The sequence below is a fragment of the Tasmannia lanceolata genome, unplaced genomic scaffold (genome assembly GCF_043159265.1).
Source record: "Tasmannia lanceolata isolate RefF3 unplaced genomic scaffold, GAP_Taslan_0.1 ptg000015l, whole genome shotgun sequence".
NCBI lineage: Eukaryota > Viridiplantae > Streptophyta > Magnoliopsida > Canellales > Winteraceae > Tasmannia > Tasmannia lanceolata.
In genome coordinates, this window is record NW_027518692.1 from 21,353,738 (window position 1) to 21,380,216 (window position 26,479).

A 26,479-nucleotide genomic window follows, 5' to 3' on the forward strand; every position below is an offset into this window, starting at 1 on the left:
GGCGAATATATCACTTACCATTCGAGAATTTATGATTTACCCTTTCACCTTGGCCATCCAGTACCAACACTGCTGCGTGGATAGTATTAACCTACCCACCGTGGGATTCTCTCTATGTAAACCAAGATAGTAAGCCTATCCAAGGATAAAGTATAACCCAGCCTGCTATCGAGAACAGTTTGAGGCATATTTTAGGCTCATTGATCAACTCAAAATAATAATAATAATAATAATTTATGTTTTGCGATATTCCCTAATCCAATTCGGTTGTTCAAAATCTAATTTACCTTTGGATAAAAATCACGAGAATCACCCAGCTTGCTATCAGAGAACAGCCTCATTAGTTTTAAGATCTCTTCCAGTTTTGAAGTATTTGGCGGGCAATTCAAGGAAGCATTCAAACAAGTTCTAAAGAGATATGGTACCGATTAAAGATACCTAGTTGTCCCACCCTACACATAATAAAACTGTATCCATGTTCCACCATGGCAATGTGCATCAAAAATAAATAGAAAATACTCAGGACTTTGTTCCACCTAGTAATAACCACCAGTCTGAATCATCTTTAGAAGCCAACCACAGCACCAAAATCCAAAAATCCAAAACAATATAGTATGCATAAGACCTATAAAAGTGCTGAAGGACTACTTACCTTACATCAACTCGAAGGCGAAGCTTTCGGAATCCCGCTCTGAATAGTTTGAGCCCCCGCTGCAGTGTCTGTCGAATACACAGTAGGCTGTGCATAACCACCACCATAAGAATCATTATAAGGTTGTTGTTGCGCGTAACCAGGCTGGGCCGCTGGTGGTGGTGCACCATAGGACTGCTGCTGCCCATAGCCAGGATGAGCCACTTGTTGAGCATAACCAGATTGTGTCTGTGGCAGCTGAGAATGAGAATATCCACCTTGAGTGGTTGGAGCTTGTTGGGTTTGCCCATAAACACCCTGAGTTGGGGGTGGCTTCTGTCCCTGAGGCGGCCCATAGCCGGGTTGGGTCACCGGCGCTGATTGTGCATAGATGGTTTGAGCTGGGGGTTGGCTTCCATAACCAGGCTGCGAAGTTGGAGGTATTCCGTAACCAGGTTGGGTAGTTGCTTGAGAGGTATAGCTTGTAGGTGTACTAGTAGGCTGTTGACCAGCGTATCCTTGTTGATTTGTAGCTGGAGGTTGGACAGGTGGACCAACTTGCTGAGCTGAAGGCACTTGGGTGGCTCCACCTTGTGCTCCATAAGTAGCAGAACCATCCTGGGTCGGGTTAACCACAGTTCCATATTCGTAACCTGGCGGAGGATTTGACTGTGGTTGGCTATAACCCCCCGACTGGGGAACAGGAGCACTGTAAGCACCACCATAAGCATCCTGGGTATATCCTTGTTGTTGCCCAACAGGTGGCTGCGAGTAAGTAGACTCACCATATGACCCCCCTTGCGGATTGTAATTAGAAGCTGGTGGTTGGCCATAATTGTAAGTGCTGTTATCTGTTGGAGCCGATGATCCTCCGGGAGCAGTTGGTTGTTGTTGCTGACCATAGTAATCGTATCCAGCACTCTGCGGAGTTTGCTGATTTGCTGGGGCCGTCGTTTGGTCCCACCCACCAGATGCGGGTTGAGGTGGATACCCGGTATTATAAGGTGGTTGAGACATGTTATACTGGGGCGGCTGCCCAGGATATGCGCCCGGTTGCATGTACCCATAACCAGGTTGCTGCATTGGAGGCCCAGGTGGACCCCAATTTGTTGGAGGTCGTGGAGGACGGTAGCCGCCTTGCTGAGAATATCCCCCACCCATATGTGGATTTCTAGCACGATTCTGCATAGATATGTTTCTTCATATAAACCAAGGTGACCTTTTCATATATAATGATACAAAAGGGAAGACGACAATATATTAAATATCATAACAGAAAAAAGTAATTGAATTCTCATCTCAGGCAATGCATAAATGAGGGTATACATTTTTGAAAGATGCATAAATGAGGATATACATGAACAAAGACATTTGTTGTTTAAACGAGGTTTGGTGCATTATATAATTGGCTTAGAAGGCCAAGAAGGACATCTACTTACCGTGCTGGAAGCGACCTGTTCAAGCTACAACGGCAGATGCCCCATCCTCTCCGACTAGAAAATGGATACTAATGTGTAGTCGCAAAAGCTATACAAAGACTCTAGACAAGAGCAGAACCACGCAAAATATATCTTGCCAGAAAAAACAATGTAGGTTTGGAAGTGTATAGGGAGAGGATCATATCATGCAACTCAGTACTTGATGCACATCATTCACAACTAGCAGCAAAACATTAGGCAAAATGATCCAATAATGCATTGCGTTCACTTGTTAACATAATGAGTAAATTCCCCCTATACCAATACAAAAGCCGGGCTAATTTCAGGTACCAAAATGACAAAACCTAATCTTTTTTTTTTTGGACCCAATGACAAAACTTAATCACCCAACAAAGTTTGAGTATATTGGTACTATGAAACATTGTCAAAAGTTGATAGAAGAAAGATACAAGGAAATTTAGACAAAAATAAATGCCCTTTCTCCCTTAAGACTAAAGTGCCTAACATTTAAAATTGATAATATAAATAAAAGCATAGAATAAGTAAAAGATTAATAGATTTTTTTTTCATGAAACAATTATGAGGACGCCAGATAGGTCCGAGAACACCACTAAAGCAGTGGTTCAGTTTGCTAGGATCCTTTTATCAAAGCATATAGGCTTGAATAATTGGCAACATCACCAACAAATATCATACTTGAAAATCAAACAAATCCAATAAATAATTTGAAATATTACCAATTCAAATTACAAAAAAGAAATTAAAATCAACATATTCGGAATATTACATCATAACAGAAAAGCAACTCCATGATCACCCAATGAGAACTAACCAGCATGACAGATAACAAAAAATTAATCAATACGGACCATGCTTCCTGTGCAGCATGCGGTGGAATACAAAATGAGACTTGAAGGAGTCAAAAAAGAAAAAAGAATCGCGGGTCCAAAGAAGAAGAAAAACATGCAGAACAAACAGCTGGAGAAAAATATGAATCCTCTAATACCTTAGATAAAAAACCAAAACTCTACACTAGATCATCCACAGACAAAACAGAGACAATATCGCAAAACAACAAAGTTCCATTCAACTAATTATAGTGAAAATCAACTACTTACCATTAACACGCACCCAAAACAAACCCAACAGCAAAAAAATTTAAAAGGGTATTTAACCCAAAAACGTAGGAATAGTGATTATGCGTCCCCATGTTTAGGATGAATCTATTTCGTCTGCATGTAGCATTCCTCTTCTTAGAACAACTTTGTTCACCGGTTACAAACAAAAGAACAAAAAGGAAAAGGAAAGGAAAATTCTGGTTTGGTGAGATAAAGAAAAGTGTTTTCTGAAAGAAACAGGCACACACTTCTTTTAGATGGTTATAAACCGGTGTTTAAAAATGCGGGGATGTGATGCGGAATGCGGCCAAGAAAAATCCTTGTCGACTCGGCGCGGACGCGGCCAAGAATGGGGCTGACGGGGTTGACACGGTCATTGCTCGGGAGAGTCAAAGGAGTTTTTATTGACTTCCTCAGTAGGGAAAAACACGGATTGCGGATGTGGTGCAACGCAGAACACGGCCAAGCTAAAAGGGAGTCGACTTGGGTGAGTTCAGAGTCAAGTCAATGAGTTTTTAAACAGTGTTATAAACTGATCTGGATGGGATGGCCGTAAGTCATCAATAAAAAACTGTCATTTTGGATGCATCGAAGAAAAATCAACCGATACAACCGGGTGGGAAGATAGCAAAAACAGTGGGTGGCAGTACCAATTCCCATATAATAATTGTAATAATCACTCTAAAACTTTAAAGAATGAAAATTTCTCTTATTTTATTCAGTACCCAGTACTATCTAGGGCTAAGAAGTACACAATTGCATCTAAGACAAGAACCTTGGTAGCCAAAACAACAGTTTTTTACTTACAACTGCCCAGGACACAAGTTTCTGCAATAAATCAGTCCCAAAGAAAAAAGCTATTCACCTTTTTCTTTGAATAGCGAAACGATATTCACCTTTTAGAGAGATAAATGTAATTTCCCCCATCTCTCAATGATGTACAAGACAATAGAACATTAAAGGCTACAGCCAAAATTGAACCATCAAGAATCAACCATGGACATCTTGCGATATGCATCTCTAAACATTGTTCGACTAGATAGAAAAGATATGCAGGTAGGTCGTATACGAGAAAAAATTTTGAGAAAGCATTGATTGAAATGATGCAATACGATAAAGCATAGTCACAAGTATCTGTCTCTGGAATTTCTCGGGAAGGGTGTATATCAGGAAATTTAAATTCTTTTGTTAATTTGGGTTTTATTTCGGGAACAAAACTGGGAAAATAAAAATATATAAAATTTACGAACAAGATTAGGACAAAAATCCAATAAATAATATCGTGTATTTATCGGGATATATTAGTGATGTTTGCAATAAAAATAAAATATGAAGATATCTCAGTAAGTTTCCAGAATCTTGGAAAAAATCGAGATTGAGTATTATCAAAAAAAAAAAATTATAAAGTCCCGGTATTTTTAAAAATATTGGAGATATTTGTCTGTGCCCTAAAGATAACAGAGAAAATGCTACAAAAAACTAGCACTCGATGTGGCCCGAGTTATTTAACAGGAATAAAAAACCCTGCAGTAAAATGGCGATCCATGCCAAGTATCTAACCTAAACATAAGATTTTCACCCTCGATATAATTCCCAATAGTAACTGTAAAGCTCGGCAAAAACTATGGAATCGAGAAAGAAGAGATATAATTCCCAATAGTATGGAATCAACAAAGAAGCATCATCATAAAAAATGGGCTTCAGTATAAACAATATGTAATCCAGTGAATGACATAAAAAAACCCCATTTTTAAATGTCCTTTCCAAAATTCTTCGACATGGATGAACAAATCATATCAATAAATATTACGAAAAAGATAAAAAAAAAACTTGCAAGTTGTGCTTCTTTACAAGTTAAAGATAATCAAAGTAAACAGCAAGATAAACTGCACACTTCTAATGATAAATACTAATAAGTCAATAATCCTGAAGGTTTGTGCTCCACTGCCGAAAACATTAATACCATCATATGCAACACTGGCCATAAAGAATAAATCTTGCATATCCATCAGGAGATCAATTAGCAGTTGTAAGGAATCGAGATTCAAGACCATACCAGCGTCGGGTCAAAGAAACCAAAATTGGGCTTGCCTATAAAACTGCACCGTGTTGGTGTCACCAACACAAAAGCTAATCCTACAATAATTCCCAAGAACAATTTGAGTCACATGAAGCACACAATGAATATAACATCTAGGTTTGATGCAGGCTACCATCCCAACAATTATTCACTTTAGGCAATAAACTAAGACAGACTATCAGAGTTCATTCAAGTATGTTTCACACATCCTGGAGATTAACGAATCATTCTGATGAAGTCATTAGCCCCAATGAACATAAAATACAGGAGACCTGCCGCCACAAGCTAACATTCAACAAATCCAGCAGATAGGTCCACAAATGTAACTCAAAAGAGAAATAAATACTGTTCATTCCCTTTTAAGAAAACTTCAGAATGTCCGCATCCATAAGGTACTCCCCTACAAGATAAACTGACCAAGTCTCGATTCATTGCTCCGCGACCCGCAAAAGTAAGAAAATAAAAATCATCTAACTGCAGATACACAAGAAAAGCATGGATTCGAGCATCCCACTGATCCTGCAGGTCCATAATCTCAAGATTAAATCAAATTGCATCGATACAAGATCCAGATGGATATTGTGCAATATCTACAGGTTCAATATCATATTCCCAACATGAAACTCAAAGAATGAATATAAAATAGAGTAGACGGGTCCAAGAAAATCCCTCAAAGAAACAAGTATCTGGGATATCTGAATCATTTTCATTTTTTTCCGAATAATAATGTGAATCCTTTTTACATAGTTCATTTTGCCCAATAAGATGCCCACTCATAAGGACCAAATTTTGACTAGCAGTGTAGCTATGATCAACATCCAAAAATCAGTGCAGTAGTGCTGCAATATAAAGAAAAACAATCCAACTGAATGAACCAGCACAAGTTGAGAATAGTAATACCACAATAAACAGGTTCAGATAACAAATTTGTAGGGCACAAAAGGCCGCAGTATTCTATGCCTGCACCATCGATCTAACAAACCCTTCAGCCAATAGCTAAGAACAAAATTGTAGGCACGCTTGGAACCAATACGATAGGAGAGTAGGCAATAAAAAGCAGTGGCAGAAGAAAGAACGGAAGATATGGAGTAGAAGCAATAAGTAGTATCACTAATAACTCATTAAACCAAACAGACAAAACTAAGTAGTGGAATCCACTCTCTCCAAGTACATTTGTGCAACATAACCCCAATGAAATTATGTTCCCAGCAAAAAAGTCATGCATGTAGAATGCATTATAGCTAGAGAGTGCAACATGGCCCAAAGGAATTTTTTCCAAGAAAAAAAATGTCAAGAATGCAGAAAGCATTATACAATTATAGCAGCACAATAGATACAAAAAGTACAGCATGTGCTCAACGAGGTTTGTACAAAATAACAGGTGCCAAGGTTCTAAAAATCGGAATCAAATCGTAAATCGTAACAAGGTTCGAATCGTATCAAATCGAAAATCGGATAGTAAATCATAAGATTTTTTCAGATTTATACATAAAAATGAGAAAAAATATTAAAAATATAGAAAAAAGGTAAAAAGTAAGAATAACATAAGTAATTATCTATTTTCCATTTGAAACTATTAAATTAAATATAAAATTCCATGATTAGTAATCCGAAGCACAAACCATATTCATCACAAAATAAATTACTAAACAAAGCACAAACTATATTCATCTATAATAATCAAAGCACAAAGCATTATATAATTTATTACAACCGTAAACAAAGCACATACTCAAATCTATAATAATCATCATACAAAGAAATGTCAGCAATAAACAAAGTATTTTGAAATGATTTTCATGAAATCACAATCAGTTCTCAATATCCAAAACAGACATATCCAAAACAGACAGAATCATAAAAATTTGTAAAAAGAATCGTAAAAATCGCACAATTCAAGGTCGAATCGTACTTGAATCGTAAGATTTTTACGAAAAAAGATTCTTCGCCCGATTTGAATCGTTCAACCCACGAATCGATTTGAATCGTAAGATTCAAATCGTAAATAGTAAGATTCTAACAACACAGACTGGTGCACAATCAGAAAAACAATAAGTTTATACCATCTACATCCTACATATAGGATGAAAAATAAATCACTCGAGGATACTATTCTCAATTATACATTCGGACAGGACACCAATTACAAACAGTATCTACAAAATGAATTACTAACAACCGCAGCAATTAAAATTAATAGCAGTAATAAAACAAAATTAATAGCAGTAATAAAACTTCAAGGGGACTGATATCTGCACTACCATACTTTGCTGATGCAACTACTCACTTTGCTTTACACTTTTTAAATTAGCTTTCAACAGCTGTTACAATGCTCAAGATGCCATCAACATCCAAAAAAAAGTGTAAAACAAAGTGAGTTTTGCCATTATCAAAATATGGTAGTGCAGATGTCAGCTGCCAAGTTTAAAATTTTAATATATAAAAAAAATTAACTACAGTATAATCATATGAGATATTTAGTCAAAAAGAGAAAGCTAATAACAATCATATTTAGTCAAAATTAACTACAGTATAATCATATGAGATATTTAGTCAAAAGAGAAAGCTAATAACAATCATGATCACTCAATTGGGATCAATCAAAAGGCATTGTATCTTTTTGTATGGCAGAGACTACTAACGTTGACAGGAGATGGTGAAATAGCATACTGGGTACAAATAAAAAATTTTGAGAAGAGTTTGCTTAAGTCCATTCATAGGCACGAATGGGATGAAGTATGCCAGGACATGAACTGATAGGTAATGGATGTACGGACAGGAAATAGCAGGAAGCAATTCAAAAGGATGGAAGCTACTAAGAAGAGAGGATAGCATAATTGCAAAACAATATAGACGGAAGATTGAGGAAAAGGAAGACTCCAGAAGTGAAAAAAAATGAAAAATAGCAAAATTTGAGAAAGGAAATAAAATGCAATGATTATCTCGCAATGATTGTACCTTGGAAGAGATAATACAAAATGCTGGTAGCACATGGGGATATGGGGCAAATATAAATGAATCAAACACTATTTCTATGACACATGAAAATTAAGACAGACAAACAGGAATTTAACTATGCACGGAAAAGGAAACACGGCACTACATATCCCGGATGAAAACCAAAGACACTTTGAATGAGAAGGTTACTCCAAGGCATTAACCATAAATTTAATGCCATTGGAAAAAAAAATTAGCAAAATCTAAGCCATAGATCTTTGAACTAACAAATTTTGCATTAACGAAATGATCTTTAGTAACATCCATTCCAACGAAATACCATGGTGATATCACAACCAACCATAAGATTGGTAGTAAGGAACGGACATGTCATGCAATAGATCTTTGAACAGGCAATGTTGAATTAGCGAAAGGATCTCATATGTTAGTGGCATCCATTCCAGTGAAATTTCATGGTTATATCACAACCAGACATAAGAATGCATGTCATGTAGCATCCAGGCAGCACAGCAGCCCTCAATAAAAAACACTCTGAGCTCAACTTCCTGCACGATGGGCGAAATAGACCGACAGAAGTCTGCTCTGCTAATATAAGCAATGTCATCAATTGCCGTGATCAAGGCTAACAAAAAACAATATTTCCTAATTCAACATTAGATTGTTTTCTTTTCTTTTTTTCTTTTTTTTTGAAAATGAATTCCATATTATATTGTTTTCAAGCACCCAAAAATGTAAATATAATGAATTTTTACAAAGATAATCCACAAGCCAATAAAGGACTTGTCCACCTACCTCACTGGTAACTTCCTCGACCAATTGTTTGGCAGATTCAATTTGTTCCTTGGTTCCTTCAATCTGCACAGTTCTTTCTGTTGATGTATCACCCGGAGGTGGATGCAAAGGTATCAACTGCACAAGAAATGAAAACGAGTGTTCGGCATTATAACTTGAAATTACTTCCATGAGTGAAAAAAACAGCCAGGTGCATAATACATATCAAACCAGCATTTTATGAATCACAGATGAACTCCGACAACTCTAATGATCCATACATAGAAAAAAATTAAACTTACAGAATTAGATAAAAATCTAGCTATAATAAACGTGGAAAGCATTATACTAAAAAAATGATACAACATAAAATGTTGACCATGTCTACGTCTGTTGTTCAAATATAATAGTAAAAATTGCAGCATTGACAGAACAAACAAAAAAACAGATGTTGCTCCACAATAATACACATATAAAATCATTTATAAAAGAAGAGCATTTGCTCATGAGGGAAAGATAAATAATGCAGACAAGAAGAATGATGAAGTTGAAGGGAAATCAAAGACCCCTAGCCAATCCAGTTTGCTCTTAACATGTAAAGTGGTGAACATTTCATGTAGAAATGAAATTCATGCATTTGACTGCATATTTCCCACAAGATGGATACCAATGCTTTAAAACTTGTCGATTCATCTCGGAACTCGGCCTAGTCGAACACAAATCTAAACACCATTTAGACATGACAACTTGGAATGAAATCTCATATCTTTTACAGTCCATAATGATTCCCCGTCAGCCTTCTCTAATTAATATAGATATATACATTGTTTTAAAAATCTTACGATTTACAATTCAAATAAAATTCTATAGATTTCAATTTTTGACTTGAATCCCATGATTTTTGGGCCACACGCGGACATGATCAGATCCATCGATCCAAATGAAAATCCTAAAGTCGAGGCCATTTTTGCTGACTCCCTCTAAATTGGATGATTGTGGCCGGTGGCCCCATGATCCATCAAGCCCCATTAAGGTACCATGAATAAACCTAAACCGCTAATTTTTGCCTTCCATTATCTTGTGGATGGGATACTATTCGGCATAGGACCAGAAAAATGTGCGCCACACTGTGATGGACAACAAGATCAGGGGTCTCGATCAGACGTGCATGCCCCATTTGACCACCTACAAAAATCTTTTTAGGAATTACATTTAATATATATATGATTTTTCTGTTTGTTTTAAAGACTATAATTTGACAAGTCGGGCGAACTTTCTATGGCTTTCGGCCCACATCTGCATTTTACAACACTAATGGATCCATACTTAAAAAGTTCGGATTTGGTAAAAATTTGATGAGGCAACAGTTTGAAAGATTATGTTAAAAAAAAAAAAAAAAATCGGAAAAGAAGCGCAGGTTTTACTATTTACAATCACACATACCTCCTACATGTAACTTGCTTTCTAAATAATACATAACAAAAAAAAGTTTGGAAGGGTGGTTAAGTGCATGTGTTCCAAATTAGGTTCCGAGTTCAATTTTTAATACAATATTTTCCCAATAATTTTGAATTTCTCAAAGAGAATTACAAGCAACATATGAAAATTTAATGAATAATTTATCAAATTCGTGCTTAATACAGATAATTCGTATTTAATTCAAAATTTCTATAGGATTTTTTGGAAGTATAAAAGTATAAAACGACGCGTAAAATATAAGAATTTTTTAAATAACTACCAATTATTTGAATAATTCTGTAAACATGGATGGAGCCAAATGAAATCAATGAATAGACAAAAAAATTGGTGCTTCGTGGCAGAAATCTGACGGGTACAACATACAGAGCTGTAGGTGAAACAAAACACCATGCCCACTACAAAATTGAAGAAACAATAATAAGAGGAATGATAGATACAAGGGAGCCCTTGCATAAAGAGCCCAAAAAGGGCTCTTGATTGGATCCACGTCATCAAATGTAACTGATTTTACTTTTCCAACCGATTTTAAAATGTAACTGAAAATGACGTGGATCCAATGAAGAGCCCTTTTGCGGCTCTTTAGGCAAGGGCTCCCTTGTATCTATCATTGCTCCAATAATAGTTTTACAATATTTCTGTAAACATTATGTCCATGACACCTACACAATCTACAAGAGAGGTCTGGCAAATAGACCTGCGCATCCATTAATTATAAAATTAGTGAAGAATCCGATGGCATTGGGAAAGGATGAAGGATGAGTATTAGATATTGAGAGGACCAAGTTACTAACCTGAATGCGAGCTCCTGACCTAGCTTGCATATTTTTTATTGTCTCACCGCCTTTACCAATGATCAAACCAACCTGGAAAGAAGGATGAAAGAAAAGAATTCCAAACACATTGAGTGAAAAGTAACAGAAAGTTACCCAGGTGAATGAAACATCATAGATACATAATTATTTTTTGCTTGCCTTGTTGGTTGGAACTTTCATTGTGAATTGTTCAGCTCCAGTTTGTCCAGAAGTGAACCTTCTAGATCCAGCTGTGCCAGACCCCCCTGCTTCAGCCTGCATTGACTATTACAAACATTAAAATGACATCAAGAAAGAAGAACATATATTGAAATAAATTTTAAAAAATAAGATACTAAAAGGTACAATGAATAATGAATAAAGAAAGGGTGATGATAAATTCACCCCCCATGTGCGATAATTCACACCCCTTTTAACGCGAATTGTGGAAGACTCTTAACACCTTTTGACGTTTAAAAGGGGTGTGAATTATCCTACAGGGGGTGCGATTTTATCATCGCCCTAAAGAAATTCCAAAACTAGATCTACAGTACCTCTGAAAGAACATCATTAATTAACTGTTCAGCCTTGCTGATTTGCTCTGGAGTACCCACGAGTTCTACGGGTCTAGTCTGAGAAGTAGGGTCGGCATCCATATCCCTGGTTACCTGAATCTTTGCTCCCGACTGGAGCTGAAGATATTTGATAGTCTCCCCACCCTTCCCAATGATAACGCCAACCTGCAACAAATTATCCAAGTTTATGGATAAGTGCATGTTTTCCTGCTGTGGAAAAAAAAATACACAACAGTTTTTTTCCTACAACAAGTGAGTACCTACCCTTCCATTTGGAATATCCATCTTTTTGGTAGCACCCTGAAAACCATATGCAACTGGAATTGATGCAGGGGGGCCTGGGGGCTTCTGCCCAATGTCTGTCACCAATCAAGTAAGAGAAATAGACTTAGAAACACAAACAACAAATGAAACACCCAGCCAATGTGAAAGGTTCTCTTCGAAATGCAGGTAGAAACAAGAGTGGTGCTACTCCATCAATCACATAAAACCTGAAATCCACAGTCTCAGTTATTTGCACCCTTTTCGGCTTTGTTCTGAATATACATAAATAATTGCCCGATAAAAAAATATGACACAAGAATACGAACAAAGTGACTGGAACAGAATAATCCACCCCCAACCCCCACCTACCTCAAACACTCCAAGGACTGAAGAACTCAGACATGCATCCAACTCACCCCAGAACCAAAATTGCTCAAACGATAGCCCATAAACACTCCACACACACACCCCAGGACCAAAACCAAATCCAAGACTAAAAAAACTATAACTATCGTCAAAGAATATCAATTGCTAAAGTGGCCAAGACAACAATAGAAACAAAAAATCAAAAGTTTAACAATAACTGCATCAACTTAGCACTGATTTAGTAAATGAAATTGAAACCACAAGAGAAGAGAAGAAATCCAACACGGAATAAAAAGATTCAATGAACTCTAGCTCAAATGCAAAACCAATCTAATTCAACGCAAACAGATCCATACTACAGGAAACCCAAAATAAGCCAAAAACCCATCATCAAAACGAAACCTTCACCTAGCCAACTGGAGCTAAATAAGGAAAAGAAACTCCAAATCCAAAATACAAAGAAACCTCAACAAAACCGAAAAAAGGGACTAGACAAGCAACAAAATCCTACAACTTTCAAAAACCCTAACATCAAAACGGAATCCAAGTATACCAAACTAAAATCTACCAAATCCAAATCAGATCAAAACACTCACAACCATCACAAGAACAAAACCCTAATTTACCAAAACGAGGATTTGAAACATAACCTACTTAAATCAAAACACAAAAGGGGGGGGAATGTTAAAGCAACAACCTATCGGGCCGGATCCGAAACCCTTTCCGTTCGAATCATCACCGTTCTCGGAGCGAGGCCTCTTGGCCTCAGCGTTGCTGAAAAGACGAGCTGCGATCTCCTGAGCTCTCTGCTTGGCGAGCTGGATCTCATCGGACGGTGGAGGTACGTTGTTGTACGAAGAAGGAGGATCTTGAGAAACGATCGGAGCAGAGAAACCTGTGGCTCTCCGAGGAGGAGGAGCCATTTGTTCTTCGTATTTTCTCTTGTTGTCTGCCCTGGAAGCAAATTCCAAGTCATCCGCCATTGTTAGGGTTTCTGCACAGCAGAGAAGAAGAGAGATTTTGGAAAGGTAGGCGAAAGGTAGGGAGCTCGGGCAAACCCTAGGTTTAGAAAGGGTGTGAGATTGGGGTTTTTATAGACAGTAGTAAAAACAGTTGATTTTATTTTAGAACAGTGGGACCGCTTCTTTCAAGGTCCGGAATTTATATATTTGCCCTCTTTTCTTCCTGTTGTGTTATATGATAAATTCGCGGCTCCTGTAGGATAATACGCACCCTTCTTTAACGTCAATTGTTTGTAGACTTTAACGTAGGGCTGCAACACGGTCGGGTTGGGTCGGGTTTTTCAAAACCCTAGCCTAACCATGAATCCCATTATCTCGGTGGTCAGGGCCGAAAAACCTCAACCCATTACCCGCCTTACAAGGCTCGGCACTAGTCGTGGCCCGCCCTGATTGGCCTTGATTGGGCCAGGCCGGGCCTAATTGAGCCTAGTGCAAATAAATGTTAAGAGTGCCAAAAATAAAGCAACCACTTATCATATAGAACAAAATGATCAATAAACAAAGAAAGAGAACAAAATAAGACAATATGAATTCAACACCATGACGGCAACATAGACAAATAATAATAATCTAAAGAAACATCAATCCAATATAATAGAAAACATTAGCAAAAGAAACATGCACAGATGGTTCAATTCTATAATAGAAAACTTAGGGTCGGGCCAGGTCAGGGTACCTGAGGCATTAACCCAGAATCCGACCCGACCTGAGTCAGGGTCTAAAAAAATAACCCTATCCCGCCTTCAGGGTTGAAAAATCCAGCCCTGACCCTGTTCTGGCTCAAGGCGGTTCAGGACGGGTCAGGACTGACCGGGCCAAACTTTCACCCCTACTTTAACGCTATTTGACGTCAAATCACATTATAAGGGTGCGAATTAACCTACAAGGAGTGCGAATAAATCATTGCCCTTATAAGTTGTAACTACTCTTTTTAGACTATTATGGGTGGCCAAGTGAACAAAAGGTGGCAAGCATGTATCATTTTCCTGCTAATTTTTAGTTCCCACAGCTGCCGCCAATGGGACCAGTGGGACGGCATCTGTCACTGTAGAGAAGACGAGAAGTGATATATTCAGTATTTTCCTACTTTTCTTCCCGGATCACCCCTCTGTTGTGTATTATACATACTCTTTTTATAACTATTAGGGGTGGCCAAGTAACCAAGAGGGGGACCGCATATATCATTCCCCTACTTAATTTGAGTTCCGACAAGGTCCCACAGCTACCGTTAATGGGAACAGTGGACCGCATCTTTCAGGGTCCGCTCTAGGGAAATGATATATTCCCCCACTTTTCTTCCCGGACCACCCCTTTTATGTATTTCTAAGCTATAACTAGTCTTTTTAGACCAAAAAAGTTGGGAACAAAAGGAGGGCCGCTTATATCATTTCCCTCCATAATTTTAGTCCCAATAGGACCCATAGCTACCGCCAGTGGTAACAGTGGGACCAGATCTTTAAAGGGCCACCGGAGGGAAGTGATATAATCCCCCCTTTTTTTTTACCAGATCCACCCCCTATTTTTGTATTTATAACCACTATTTTTAACTACAAGTCTACAAGGGATGGCCAAGGAAACAAAAGGGGCCGAATATCATTTCCCCCTTTACTTTCCGGGGGCACCCCACTTTTGTGTATTTATAACTATTCTTTTTACCGCAAGGTGTGGCCCGAGAAGAAAAAGGGGGGCACATATATCACTTCCCTCTACTATGGTGTCAACATCTGGTCGGACCCACCGTGGATGGGCAATCCAAAGATTTCATCTATCAATTGATCCTGAATATCCTACCGGTTGCTTCCAATTCCGTTATCTCATAGAACAGCAATTTCCACAGAGTTCCTGAACACTACTTTGCTCCGTGGTCATTGGTCAAAACCTCTGTTCGGATGCCAAGTAAAAGGGATCCTCAAGAAGACCCCAGGTAATTCTCAAGCCAAAAAAAACCACTTTCCGATACTTTATGGTGCTTGATTGCCAATACTCAACTAAGCCTTTGTCCCAGACTAGTTAGGGTCGGCTTATGAAATAGAAAATTTTCATGAAGAAGGTGAAAGAGCATACCGTGCTCAAATTGACTAGATTTAATCCTGACACTAGTTAGGTTCATCTACATGGATCATTTTCTTCCCTCTATCCAAGGTCATGTTCTCTGTTATTTTCCTAGCCATCAAGTCTTTCCTCATTATTTCTACCCAAGCTGTTTTCGGTCTGCTCCTTCCTCCTTTTACTCCTTCAACTTGGCACGAGTCACTTTTTCTCACCAGAGCATCCATCTCTATTATGGTGCTTGGTTGCCAATTTAGCATCAAAATCCTTGAAAACTATGAGACATGAAAACAGATGTAATAATTGTTCGTCGTCTGGTGACGTGGCATCACTACCTTTCTCTAGTTACACAAGAAAATAGATGTAATAATGCCTGTCTAGTGACGTGAATTTCCATATGAAATAACTCAAAAAAAGAAAAGATTTCTTAGGTAATCCTCTCTCTCTTCTCTCCAACTCTCCCTCTCCCTGCTCAGTAACATCCAAACAAAATAAAGCACATGGCTTTACCAGGGGTTTAATTGCATCCAAAATTTTGCCCCCGCCATAGATCATACTTGCCCCAAAAATGCTTAAGAATTTTTTGGTAACTTTTTGGTGTTTAGATGCCAATTTAGCATCACAATACTTGGAGGCTTCTCGACAAGAATCACAGGTAATAATTGCTTGTCTAGTGACATGGCATCCAAGTTCTCTCCTTAGACCTTCCATGCTACATTTCTCAAAAATAGTGTAGTTCTTAAAGTAAAATATGAATTTTTCCCTCTCTCTCTTCCCTCTCTTCCCTTTCTATATTGGTATTGATACAGCCTCCCACAACTCTACTAGGTTGGCAACCAAACACTAATTATCACTACCAGTATTTTACAAGGTAAATCCTTGTGTTTCCATAGCATCAACAAATGGGTCCTTTTTTCTAGTCAGACGAAGGAAAGTGACTATTTTGATTTGTACTAGTTGAACACTCGATATGCAAGATGAGGTCAAAGAAAATATTTTAGCCTCCATTTTCTTTGGATTTGACAAATGATGAGTTGAATTTCCATATACTGGTAATTTCTTAATTTCCATATACAAGCTTCATAGCCAGTTCAATTGTTGGTGCAGTTGATTCGAAGTGTGAGATTCATTGGGTGCTACCAACAATGCCCCTAGTCTAGGGGCTGCAACAAGGGTCGATTTTTGGGAATTCAGGTTAAAGTTTTTACCATAAAATGGGGTCGGCATCAAGTTGATTCCAATTCATTTTTTAGCAAAAACTTGACCCAACCAAACCCAAGCTGCACCCTGCCCTTGTATGCAACCTTTTTGGTCAACTTCTCAAAGTCCAGTTGTTCTACAATTCCTTTTTAGAAGGGCTTGTATTTCGGATCACCAAACCAGAGAAACCTGCACTTGCACAACACATGACCAACCAAAACATAAGCAGCAATTGATAGTCTAAAGCTTCTATACAACCAAATACAACACATAATCAAACAAAATAAAAGCATGCAAAGATAATTTTAAGTATTTTTGCTCAAGCTGGCACAAGAAGAGGACAATGGATTGCCCACAGTTGTGCCATCAAACATAATACATATGAATTCACATGAACTAATCACACAAGTCAGAATTTTTATAGCATTTAAACAATACAACTGCAAGTTCTTTCACTAGTAATTTATTCTTCCATGGGAGAAACAGTAACTCAAAACATAACCATTTCTTGTGACTGCTCAAGGGGTTTCTTCACTTAGTCCACCAATGAAGGAAGTCCTTTCGCCGGTTGATCTTCTTCTGCAACTGGAGAATCCCGTAGAGTAAAGCCTCGGCCGTTGGGGGGCACCCTGGGACATATATGTCAACGGGAACAATCCTGTCACAACCTCGAACGACAGAGTATGAGTAGTGATAGTAGCCACCGCCATTTGCACAGCTGCCCATGGAGATGACCCAGCGAGGCTCCGGCATTTGGTCGTAAACCCTGCAACAAGTTAGAAAATAAGGGTTGCAACAATCCCATGCACTTCCGTTTCAATTTCGATTCAAATGCAGAAAGAGCGATGTTTCATTAAAAAAGAATGATTTGGTGGATGGCATATGCACAGTGAGGTCATGACTGGGGCACAGCGCCTGCTCAAGATGGAGACATTCTTGGGGTGGGGCTGCTCCTACCTACTATGTGGTAGACCCGCTTGCAATCAAACAACAGAGGCTGACATAAATTATATGCTATATATACATCTGATCATTGCCCTCAATAATTTCAAAATTAGATCCAGAGACACAAAAGCACCAGAAGCGCGTGAAATTCTTACTTGAGAGGGCTATAAAATATGGTAGTGGTAAAAGATCTTGATATTTGTGGGCCCCTTCAACTCAAAACATAACCTAAGTGAAAAATATATTTATAATAAAAAGAAGATTGACAAGTGCATCAAGAATCAAGTACCCACAACTAATCCAAGGTCAGCAAATGTGTGATTTTTAGGAAGACGATGTAAAGTGAAAAGCTCAACTCAACTCAACTAAGCCTTTGTCCCAAACTAGTTGGGGTCAGCTAATTAATCCTTTAGAAAATTTTCAAGAACAGAAAATTGGAATAAGGAATATTTCTATCCACAGGGAAAACATGTCTACACGTCTTAGCATTAATCAAGTTCTTAGTTCTTAAGGGAGTCGCAATGGAACATAATAAAAGTATCACCAAAATCAGCATTTCTATACCATGATCTTTTATGACAATTATCAATTTTGGAGAAGGAACAAACCATACACAATTATTTTGTTTAAAACCACACATAATTAAAGGGCAGGCAAATACTCCATAAAAAGGATGGCTTCAAAATCCCTCCTTAGGCAAGGTAGCTGAAAGATACCATTTGATTCGATTAAGATATGAGAAAAGGAAATATCTAAATGTTGTGTTAAATCCAAGACTTCATCATCAATAATACAGAGAATCTCGAAGTGATGTGACCCCTTGGTTAACATCCATGTAACTAAATTCAGGGAATGTCCATATATAGGCCGAACATAGATGAAAAGGAAATCCTAAAACTTCTAAAGCTACCCCTTGCCTCAGTTCTTTGCAACTGTTTTATGCCCCATATCAAGCCTGAAAAAGCAGCTTTTGCCTCCCTCTTTTTTCATCTTTAAAAATGCTAGCAACACCTAGAGGACCAAGATTTCCACTCTGAGTTACCGCCAAAATTTGAGCCTCAAGAATTCGACCAGAAGCTCCATTCACTTAAAGAAAAGCTTTTCTTTCCTTTCCCCAATCTCTAATCAAACACTAACTTTAGTCCCACTAAATTTCTTGCTATAAAAAATGCTCCAACAATTGCCTCTTTAGAAGAATCCGCCTTTGCAGATCCTATAGTTCCTCTCCTTGAAAACACAGAAAATAAAAAATGGAAGGATCCTCAATAAGCATCCTCACCTTAAAAACACATAAAAATCACAAATGGAATGATCCTCAATAAGTATCGGCCTCTACCGAACGGTCCTGGGAATCAACCGTCTGTCCAATTCTGCACACTGGAATGGTACAACATTGAATGCCAGAGATGATCAGAAAGTGATTCCAAACCTCTCTTGACACTGCACAAAGGACAAGGTGATCTAGCGACTCCTCTGGCTGACATCATCTACATATTTGCAAGCTTGAGTTTCCAGTGTTGAAAGTGATCTGAAATCAAAATTTTAAATTGATTCCAGAAAAAAAAATCAGCTCTTAAGAGGAACAGGGGCTCCTCACACTTTTGCACGAGATGAATGGTCTACTCTCATTCCTGAAATACTCTTAAAAGGAGTTGGGTGACTATTTCCAATGCGAACATACTTTCAAGTTCACATCAACAATATTTACGGCTGTTTCTATTCCTTCACAAAGAAGGAAAACAAATCCACCTTTAAAAAAAACCCTACCCAACTTACCACTATCCTGGGATTTAAAATAATGGCATACAATTAGTTGACAAGGTTGACTTGATGGGGGTAAATTCTCAATGTAGTTCCTACATGAGTGTGTAGAAGTTGTTATCTAGCAAAAAGCAGTGTTGATTTCGAACCTTCAAATCAAATTGATCTGTACCTACCTCCACATCCCCAAAATTTTCGGGTTAATGTGGTTGAATCAAGGAATCAAACTTTGAAATTTGGTCCTAGGGAAGTCAGCACATGTCGGTGAAAGTTTAAAACCATGCTTTGTTTTTAAAGAAGACAGTTTTCATTCCAGGAGCCAAAAGATCATATTACAATCCCAAGGAGACAAGCTGTCCCCAGAGAAAACTATAGGCTGTGCAATAGCTTGCGTCAAAGACACAGAAATGAACAACAGAATACAGTAAAACAGAAAACCCCCAAAAAAGGTATCAAAGGCGCCACCATGAGACTATCCGACCCCATCGTGAAAGGTGCTTTGAAATACAGCACCGTTGGCAAGTTCACCCCATCCTTTGTTGAGGGGCCAGCCTTCTCATTGGCGGATCTTCTCATATGTTGGATTTTAGGACAAATAACACAAGACAAATCCCGAATCTCAGTGGTGGTGTTTTCTAGTTTCCTAAGGCCACCTGCACTAGTCGGAAGCCCAAGCTAACGTATTCAACGAGTCGCGCCTTCAATGATGAGAGGGCCCAAGTTGTGTTTCACATACCATCTTAGTGCAAACAAAAGTGCCTTCGCTTCGGCTTCATTAGTATCACAAAAACTCGCTGGGCCCGAGAAAGACATCAAAACAACACCGTTGGCATCACGAAACACGCCTCCAATACCAGCACGACCCGGATTGCCTAAACAACACTGTTAGCATCACAAAACAAGTTTAAAAGCATGCTTGGTCTCAATCAATCAAACTTTAAAAACTCCATTCTTTGCTTGGATGCATTTATGATGTTGCAAGAGTCGCCTTCAAAAATCATAGATTCTAAAGGTTAATGAGACCAGAATCTGATACCACACATAAGGGTCATCACTTCCAACTCATTGGAATCCTTAACACTAATTGGCCTAGAGAATCCAAGCTTGACCAACCGCTCGTAACTTTTAAGGATGCCACCAACCTCTGCAATATGGGGCTTCGATGTTGGAAAAATCCAAGCTTGACCAGCCCCTCATCCTATTTCCTCAGTTGTTTCCTATGACTCTCTGACCTCTATGTTTCGGAGTTTTGTATCTTCTTTGTCTTTTATTTCTGTGCTATAGTCCTTGCTAGCAACTCTTGATCATCCTGGTTGGCGTGCGGCTATAGACCTTGAGATGGAGGCCCTTCAGGCCAATCATACATGGGATTTGGTTACCCTTCCACCTGGAGCTCGGCCTGTCGGATGCCGCTGGGTTTGTGCCATCAAACACTTACCTAACGGAGCAGTTGAGCGCCTTAAAGCGCGCCTAGTTGCCAAAGGTTATACTCAAACCTTTGGAGTTGATTACCAGGAGACATTTTCCCCGGTTGCCAAAATACCATCTGTCAGGGTTCTCCTCTCACTTGCAGTTAACAACGGCTGGCCCCTACATCAGTTAGATGTGAAGAATGCCTTCTTACATGAAGAGCTTATTGATGAGGTGTATATGGAGCAACCTCCTGGGTATATTGCTCAGGGGGAGATGTCCTCCTCAATGTGTTGGTTGCGGCGGCCTATATATGGCCTAAAGCAGTCCCCTAGAGCTTGGTTTAGCCGGTTTAGCGATGCTATCATGCGCTTCAGCATGAAGCAATGTGTTGTTAATCACTCTGTCTTCAGTTATCAGTCGGGTGCTGGTTGCGTTCAATTGATAGTGTATGTTGATGACATTATCATTACAGACAGTGATTCAGTGAGGATACACAAACAGAAGACATTCTGGCAGAAAGAGTTCTCAACCAAAGATTTTGGACGTCTTAGATACTTTCTTGGCACTGAGGTTGCCCATTCTACTAGAGGTATCTCTCTCTCGCAGCGACAATATGTATTAGATCTTCTTGAGGAGACAGGTTCCCTTGGAGTAAAACCTGCCTCAGTTCCTATGGACCAAAATGTGAAACTTCTTCCAGAAGAAGGGGATTTGTTAGATGATCCTGGCAAATATAGGAGGCTAGTGGGTAAGCTCATATATCTTACAGTCACTCGTCCAGATATATCATATGCTGTTGGTGTTGTTAGCCAACATATGAGCTCACCCCGTACTTCCCACCTGGAAGCAGTGATTCAGATTATTCGCTACTTGAAAGGGGCATCAGGGAAAGGCCTCCTATTCAAGAAGCATGGGCATATCAGGTTGGAAAGATTTTATGATGTAGACTGGGCAGTATCTCCTGCAGATAGGAGATCCACCACCAGATATTGTACTTTTGTTGGCGGCAATTTAGTGTCATGGAAGAGTAAAAAACAGGACATTGTTTCCAAGTCTAATGCTGAGGCAGAGTCCCGAGCTATGTCCCATACTAGTGGAGAACTCCTTTGGTTACGTTCACTCCTATCTGAGATTGGTTTCTCCCCATCTTCTCCAACTCAGCTTTATTGCGATAATAAGGCTGCGATTCATATAGTTACCGATCCTGTCTTCCATGAGAATACCAAGCACATAGAGGATGATTGTCACTTCATTCGCCAACAAATTCATAGAGGCGAGATTCATGTTTCCTTCATTCGGTCTGTGGACCAACTAGCAGATGTTTTCACTAAATCCCTTAGTAATGCAAAATGAAATGACATTTGTAACAAACTGAGAATGTATAATATATACATTCCAGCTTGAAGGGGGGTGTTAGAAGTGTGTATTGTAGCCATAAGGGCATAGTAATATTTTGTATGTTCTCTTTCCTATAAATACATAAGTGAGGGGCAGGATCCCTAAGTCACTCTCTCTTCTTCCTCTTTCTTTGTCCCTCTTTGGTGGCTTCTAACACTAACCATGAGTTTGATACCTTCCTGAAAGGCATTCCAGAACCGAAAGATATCTCTCCAAACCAATGTTTTAGGAATCAAATTGATGACTGAACTGAAAAAGGTCACGACCAAGCCCAAAAAGATTCAACCACGCTCCCGGCCCCGTTCAACTGCGACTCTTTTAATAAATGAAATTTGAAATTAGAATAAAAATAAATAGTAAAATCCCCATTACGACGGTTCTAAATGAGGACTGATAGAAGCCTATTCCTTGGAGCAACATCTATGTTCTTGCGGCAAAACTCAAAAGGTTGAAATCTACACTTATAGTTTGGAATGAGGGGGTCTTTGGAGATGTCTTCTAAAATGTTTTTTAGAGAGGCTGAAGATCTTGTTACCTTGGTGGAAAATAGACACAGTGAGAGGCTTACTCCTCGATCAGGTGAATTGCTAGCAGTTGCTTAGCAGAAGCTCCATCAAGCCCTCAAGAAAGAGATTTTCTCGAGACAGAAATCAAGAGAAAAATGGTCGAAGGGGATGGTAATACGAAATTCTTCCATGCTTCAGTTCCTAAAGGATGATAGTTAATAATATAATATAAATAGGATTTGGCATAATGGAGCTTAGGTGGAGGATCCGTTATCCATCCAAGATGTGGCATGGTTCTTTTACAACAACCTTTGGTATGAAGAGGGATAATTTCTAAATTTTGAGATCCTACGCACAAACCCTCCTATCATGTCGGATGTTGATAACACTATGTTAAAGTGCCAGACATCTGAAGAAGAAATAAAAAAATCGGTCTTTGGTATGCCAACAAACAGTAAGCCGGGGCCAGAAGGTTTTGATGGGACTTTATTTACTGCTTGTTGGGAGAATGTTAAACAATATGTGATTGGAGTAGTAGACCACATTCATCCCACTTTTAGGACACATGTGGATGCATGATCACGGTGCCATCCCATCCTGCATAGATGTGTCAAATTCCGGAGGAGCAACCATAGTTAGGAAAGAGAACAGCATCAAAAGCAAAAAAAGAACCCACCCTCAAGCCGAGTACCAATTTCATGGACAACTGCACTAGATTCGGGGGTTTCAGTTATAGCCGAACACGATGGAAAGATTATTTATACTAGTGTAGACACCCTATTTTTCCAAGTCTGGACTAACGATAGGTCGCCGCATGGATGGTTCCAATAAGGAATCAAGAAAGTTTCGATTCCTGAAGAACTTGATTGATCGTCTTTTGTAGAAGCAAAAAGTGAAAGAAATCCCAAACTTTGTGGCCAAGAAAACCCAGCTCAAAAGCCGGCAAAAACTCAGAGTTTTCCCCGTCTACAATGCCATGGCAACTATGCTGCATGGATTCCTTGCCCCCTATGCCGAATCCATGTCAACACGTCTTCGCATCTGAATCGGACATAGATTCACATGGGACACACCCAGATTCTTGTCTTAGCCATGTACCACACAAATCCTTTTTTTTTTTTGAAATGCGAATTATGTATATTTTCCCTTTAAACATATTTTCTTCTTAATTTTTTTATATGAAAGCACAACCCGTACTCTTTTAATAAAAACCCTAGCGCCTCGACCCTCGAATATCGATCCCCTTCCTCCTTCAATTCTCTGAATACAAAACTCACCTTTAAGCTTCTTCATGAAATTTTCCTAAAGGATTCATTAGCCAACCCCGAATAGTTTGGGACAAAGGCTTAGTTGAGTTGAGTTGAGTGTGTGTGTGTGTCTATATATATATATACCGAATCCGAATCCTACTTTTGGCTTTTGGGGGTTTGCCGAATCTGACACCTCGAATGGTAAAATTCAAAATTTTTAGTCCCACATCAAAATTAAACCAGTTTTCTCCCACTTTTGGCGCCTATAAAAAAGGCCCTTAGCTAATGGATTCGGGGAGAACAATTTTTGGCTCAAACTTCGCCCAAAAGAATGAAATTCCCTCACTTTTTTGAATTTCAAGTATGGAAATCACCGGATAAGACCGAAATTCTAGCCGGAAATTTTCCAAAGGAGAAGTTGGGCCAAATAAGGTTTTCCGGACCTCTTCAGACGTGCTTCAGGCTAGATGAGCAGAAGGATCAAGCTAAGGAACCAGAGCGACACCGCTCAGAAGCTCGATGATCAGCATTTTGAGGTAATCTTCTTTATTTCTTCACCGTGGATTTCCAGTTTCTTCTTCTTCTTTGATTTGATAGAAGATAGAGGAAGGGGGAAAGCCATGGAAGTTAGGGTTCTAAGAACCCTAGATTCCAAGGTCTTTCCCAATACAGTTAGAATTAATGTTTAGAGTATATCTCCCATTCAATGTCTTTTTAAGTCCCTATCTTTCTCTCTAATTTACAAAGGTTCTGAAATCATGAGAATTAGGGATGAAATCCCTAATTTACATGGTAAACCTACAGAGAAAATCAAGAAAATAGCTAAGAATTCAGATTTTTTTCAATAAAATGATGTTCAATAACCCCTAATATCACTGGATATCATCAAAGTCCCCAATAATAAAAAATCATCCAGATTATTCCAATTCAACACTTAAACCAACACATTCAACAAACCCTGAATTCCAATTTGGCAATCCAAATTCAAAATCCTCAATCAAACCAATAACCCAACAAAATCAAAACTGAAAGGGGGTTTAGGGTTTACTTGCGCAAGGCAGGAGCCATCTTGTTGGTGAGGGTTCCTGCAACAATCATGACATCAGACTGGCGCGGACTGGGCCTAAAGATGATGCCGAAACGATCAAAATCATAACGGGCAGCTCCGGCGTGCATCATCTCGACCGCGCAACAGGCGAGCCCGAAGGTCATGGGCCAGATGGATCCGCGGCGGGCATAATTCATCAGATCATCCACCTTTGAAATCACATACTCGGCCCCCTTCGATATCCCGGCCGGAGAAGGGGGCGGTGTGCGAGCGTAAGGTGCCGGCGACGGAGAAGAAACCGCCGGAGAAGGGATCGTGGTGTGGAATGATGATGTTCTTTGGGAAGAAATTAGGGAAAGCCTTGCCATTCTAGGGAGAATCGCCATTGTAGCTGTGAAAAGGGAGGGGGTGTTCTGGGAGAAATTGGGCCGAGGGGTTATATATAGAATTGTTTGACGTTTTTGCCCTTGCAAAGTTGGAAAATTATTAGGGCATTTTAGTCTTAAGAAAATGTAGGAGGTCAGCATTCGCAGCAAACCATTTAGCGGAGTCTCATTCGTCTAACTTGCAGCTGCAAATTCGAAGGAATGGGATTCTCGGGCATATCATTCGAAGGAAAAAATAAATTCGAGACAAATACTTCGCGGGTCTTGTCACGGGGACAAAACTCTCGAACGGATTATTTTTTAGCCAACAGAAATATGCAACTGATCTTTTACAGAGAGCAAATATGGTGAGTTCGAAGAAAGTATCTATTCTAGCTGTTCAAAAACATCAATTATATGATGATTCAAGTCCGCTACTACTTGATCCCACTTCACACAGAAGCATTGTTGACGCACTTTAATACCTCACTTTTACAATACCTAATTTATCTTTTGCGGTAAATCTGTTGGAAAAAATTGAGGGTACTGTTGTTGATAGAAAACAGAAACTTGTTGCTTCAAGGCGTGATATCACTTTCCTTAAGACAAGATTCGCCCCCACTAGTAGTGTGCAAAGGCGATCCGCGAATTGCCTCCAAGATACAATGAAGCCTAGTAAGGAAGCCCTACTAATGTTTGATGACGCGTAGCACTAGGTGAATCAAACCCGAAATGCTCTTCCGAAATTTCAAGCCTTAGAGAAATTTCTAGATACTGTTTCTGCAGAGAAACAGTATCTAGAACAGTAAACAAAAGAAAAACAGTATGTAGAAATACTTAGGGATTTTGTAGGAGTGTAGAAGAGAGTGTAAAGTCTGTCATAATTGCCAATTCGTTTTCTTATATGAAATGACTGAATTCTGCACATTTTGTAGACCACCTGGTGTCTTTTCAGTGTGAAAAACACTTCTACAGGGCACCTTTCCAGAATGTTTGAAATCTGACCGTTAGATCGCACCCATTACTTTTGAACGGTCCTGATCGATTCTA

The 26,479-nt window shown here is 39.1% G+C and overlaps 2 protein-coding genes across 3 annotated transcripts; both read right to left on the reverse strand.

Annotated features, from left to right (window-relative positions):
* Positions 1 to 384: 384 nt before the first annotated feature.
* On the reverse strand, positions 385 to 13,572 carry LOC143845355 (uncharacterized). 2 transcript variants are annotated; one of them, XM_077353664.1, is made up of 7 exons: positions 13,170 to 13,572; positions 12,107 to 12,201; positions 11,822 to 12,007; positions 11,448 to 11,552; positions 11,268 to 11,339; positions 9,019 to 9,135; positions 385 to 1,813 (listed from the first exon to the last, which is right to left on the reverse strand). In XM_077353664.1, the coding sequence occupies exons 1-7, from the start codon at positions 13,453 to 13,455 to the stop codon at positions 659 to 661; spliced, it is 2,016 nt and encodes a 671-aa protein (XP_077209779.1). In that variant the 5' UTR covers positions 13,456 to 13,572; the 3' UTR covers positions 385 to 658. The 2 variants fall into 2 exon arrangements, with proteins under 2 accessions (XP_077209779.1, XP_077209780.1); XM_077353665.1 differs by having other exon boundaries at positions 11,448 to 11,543; positions 13,170 to 13,571.
* A 3,378-nt stretch (positions 13,573 to 16,950) lies between these two features.
* On the reverse strand, positions 16,951 to 25,487 carry LOC143845457 (uncharacterized). Its single transcript, XM_077353811.1, has 2 exons — positions 25,065 to 25,487; positions 16,951 to 17,509 (listed from the first exon to the last, which is right to left on the reverse strand). The coding sequence occupies exons 1-2, from the start codon at positions 25,448 to 25,450 to the stop codon at positions 17,275 to 17,277; spliced, it is 621 nt and encodes a 206-aa protein (XP_077209926.1). The 5' UTR covers positions 25,451 to 25,487; the 3' UTR covers positions 16,951 to 17,274.
* Between the last annotated feature and the right edge of the window lie 992 nt (positions 25,488 to 26,479).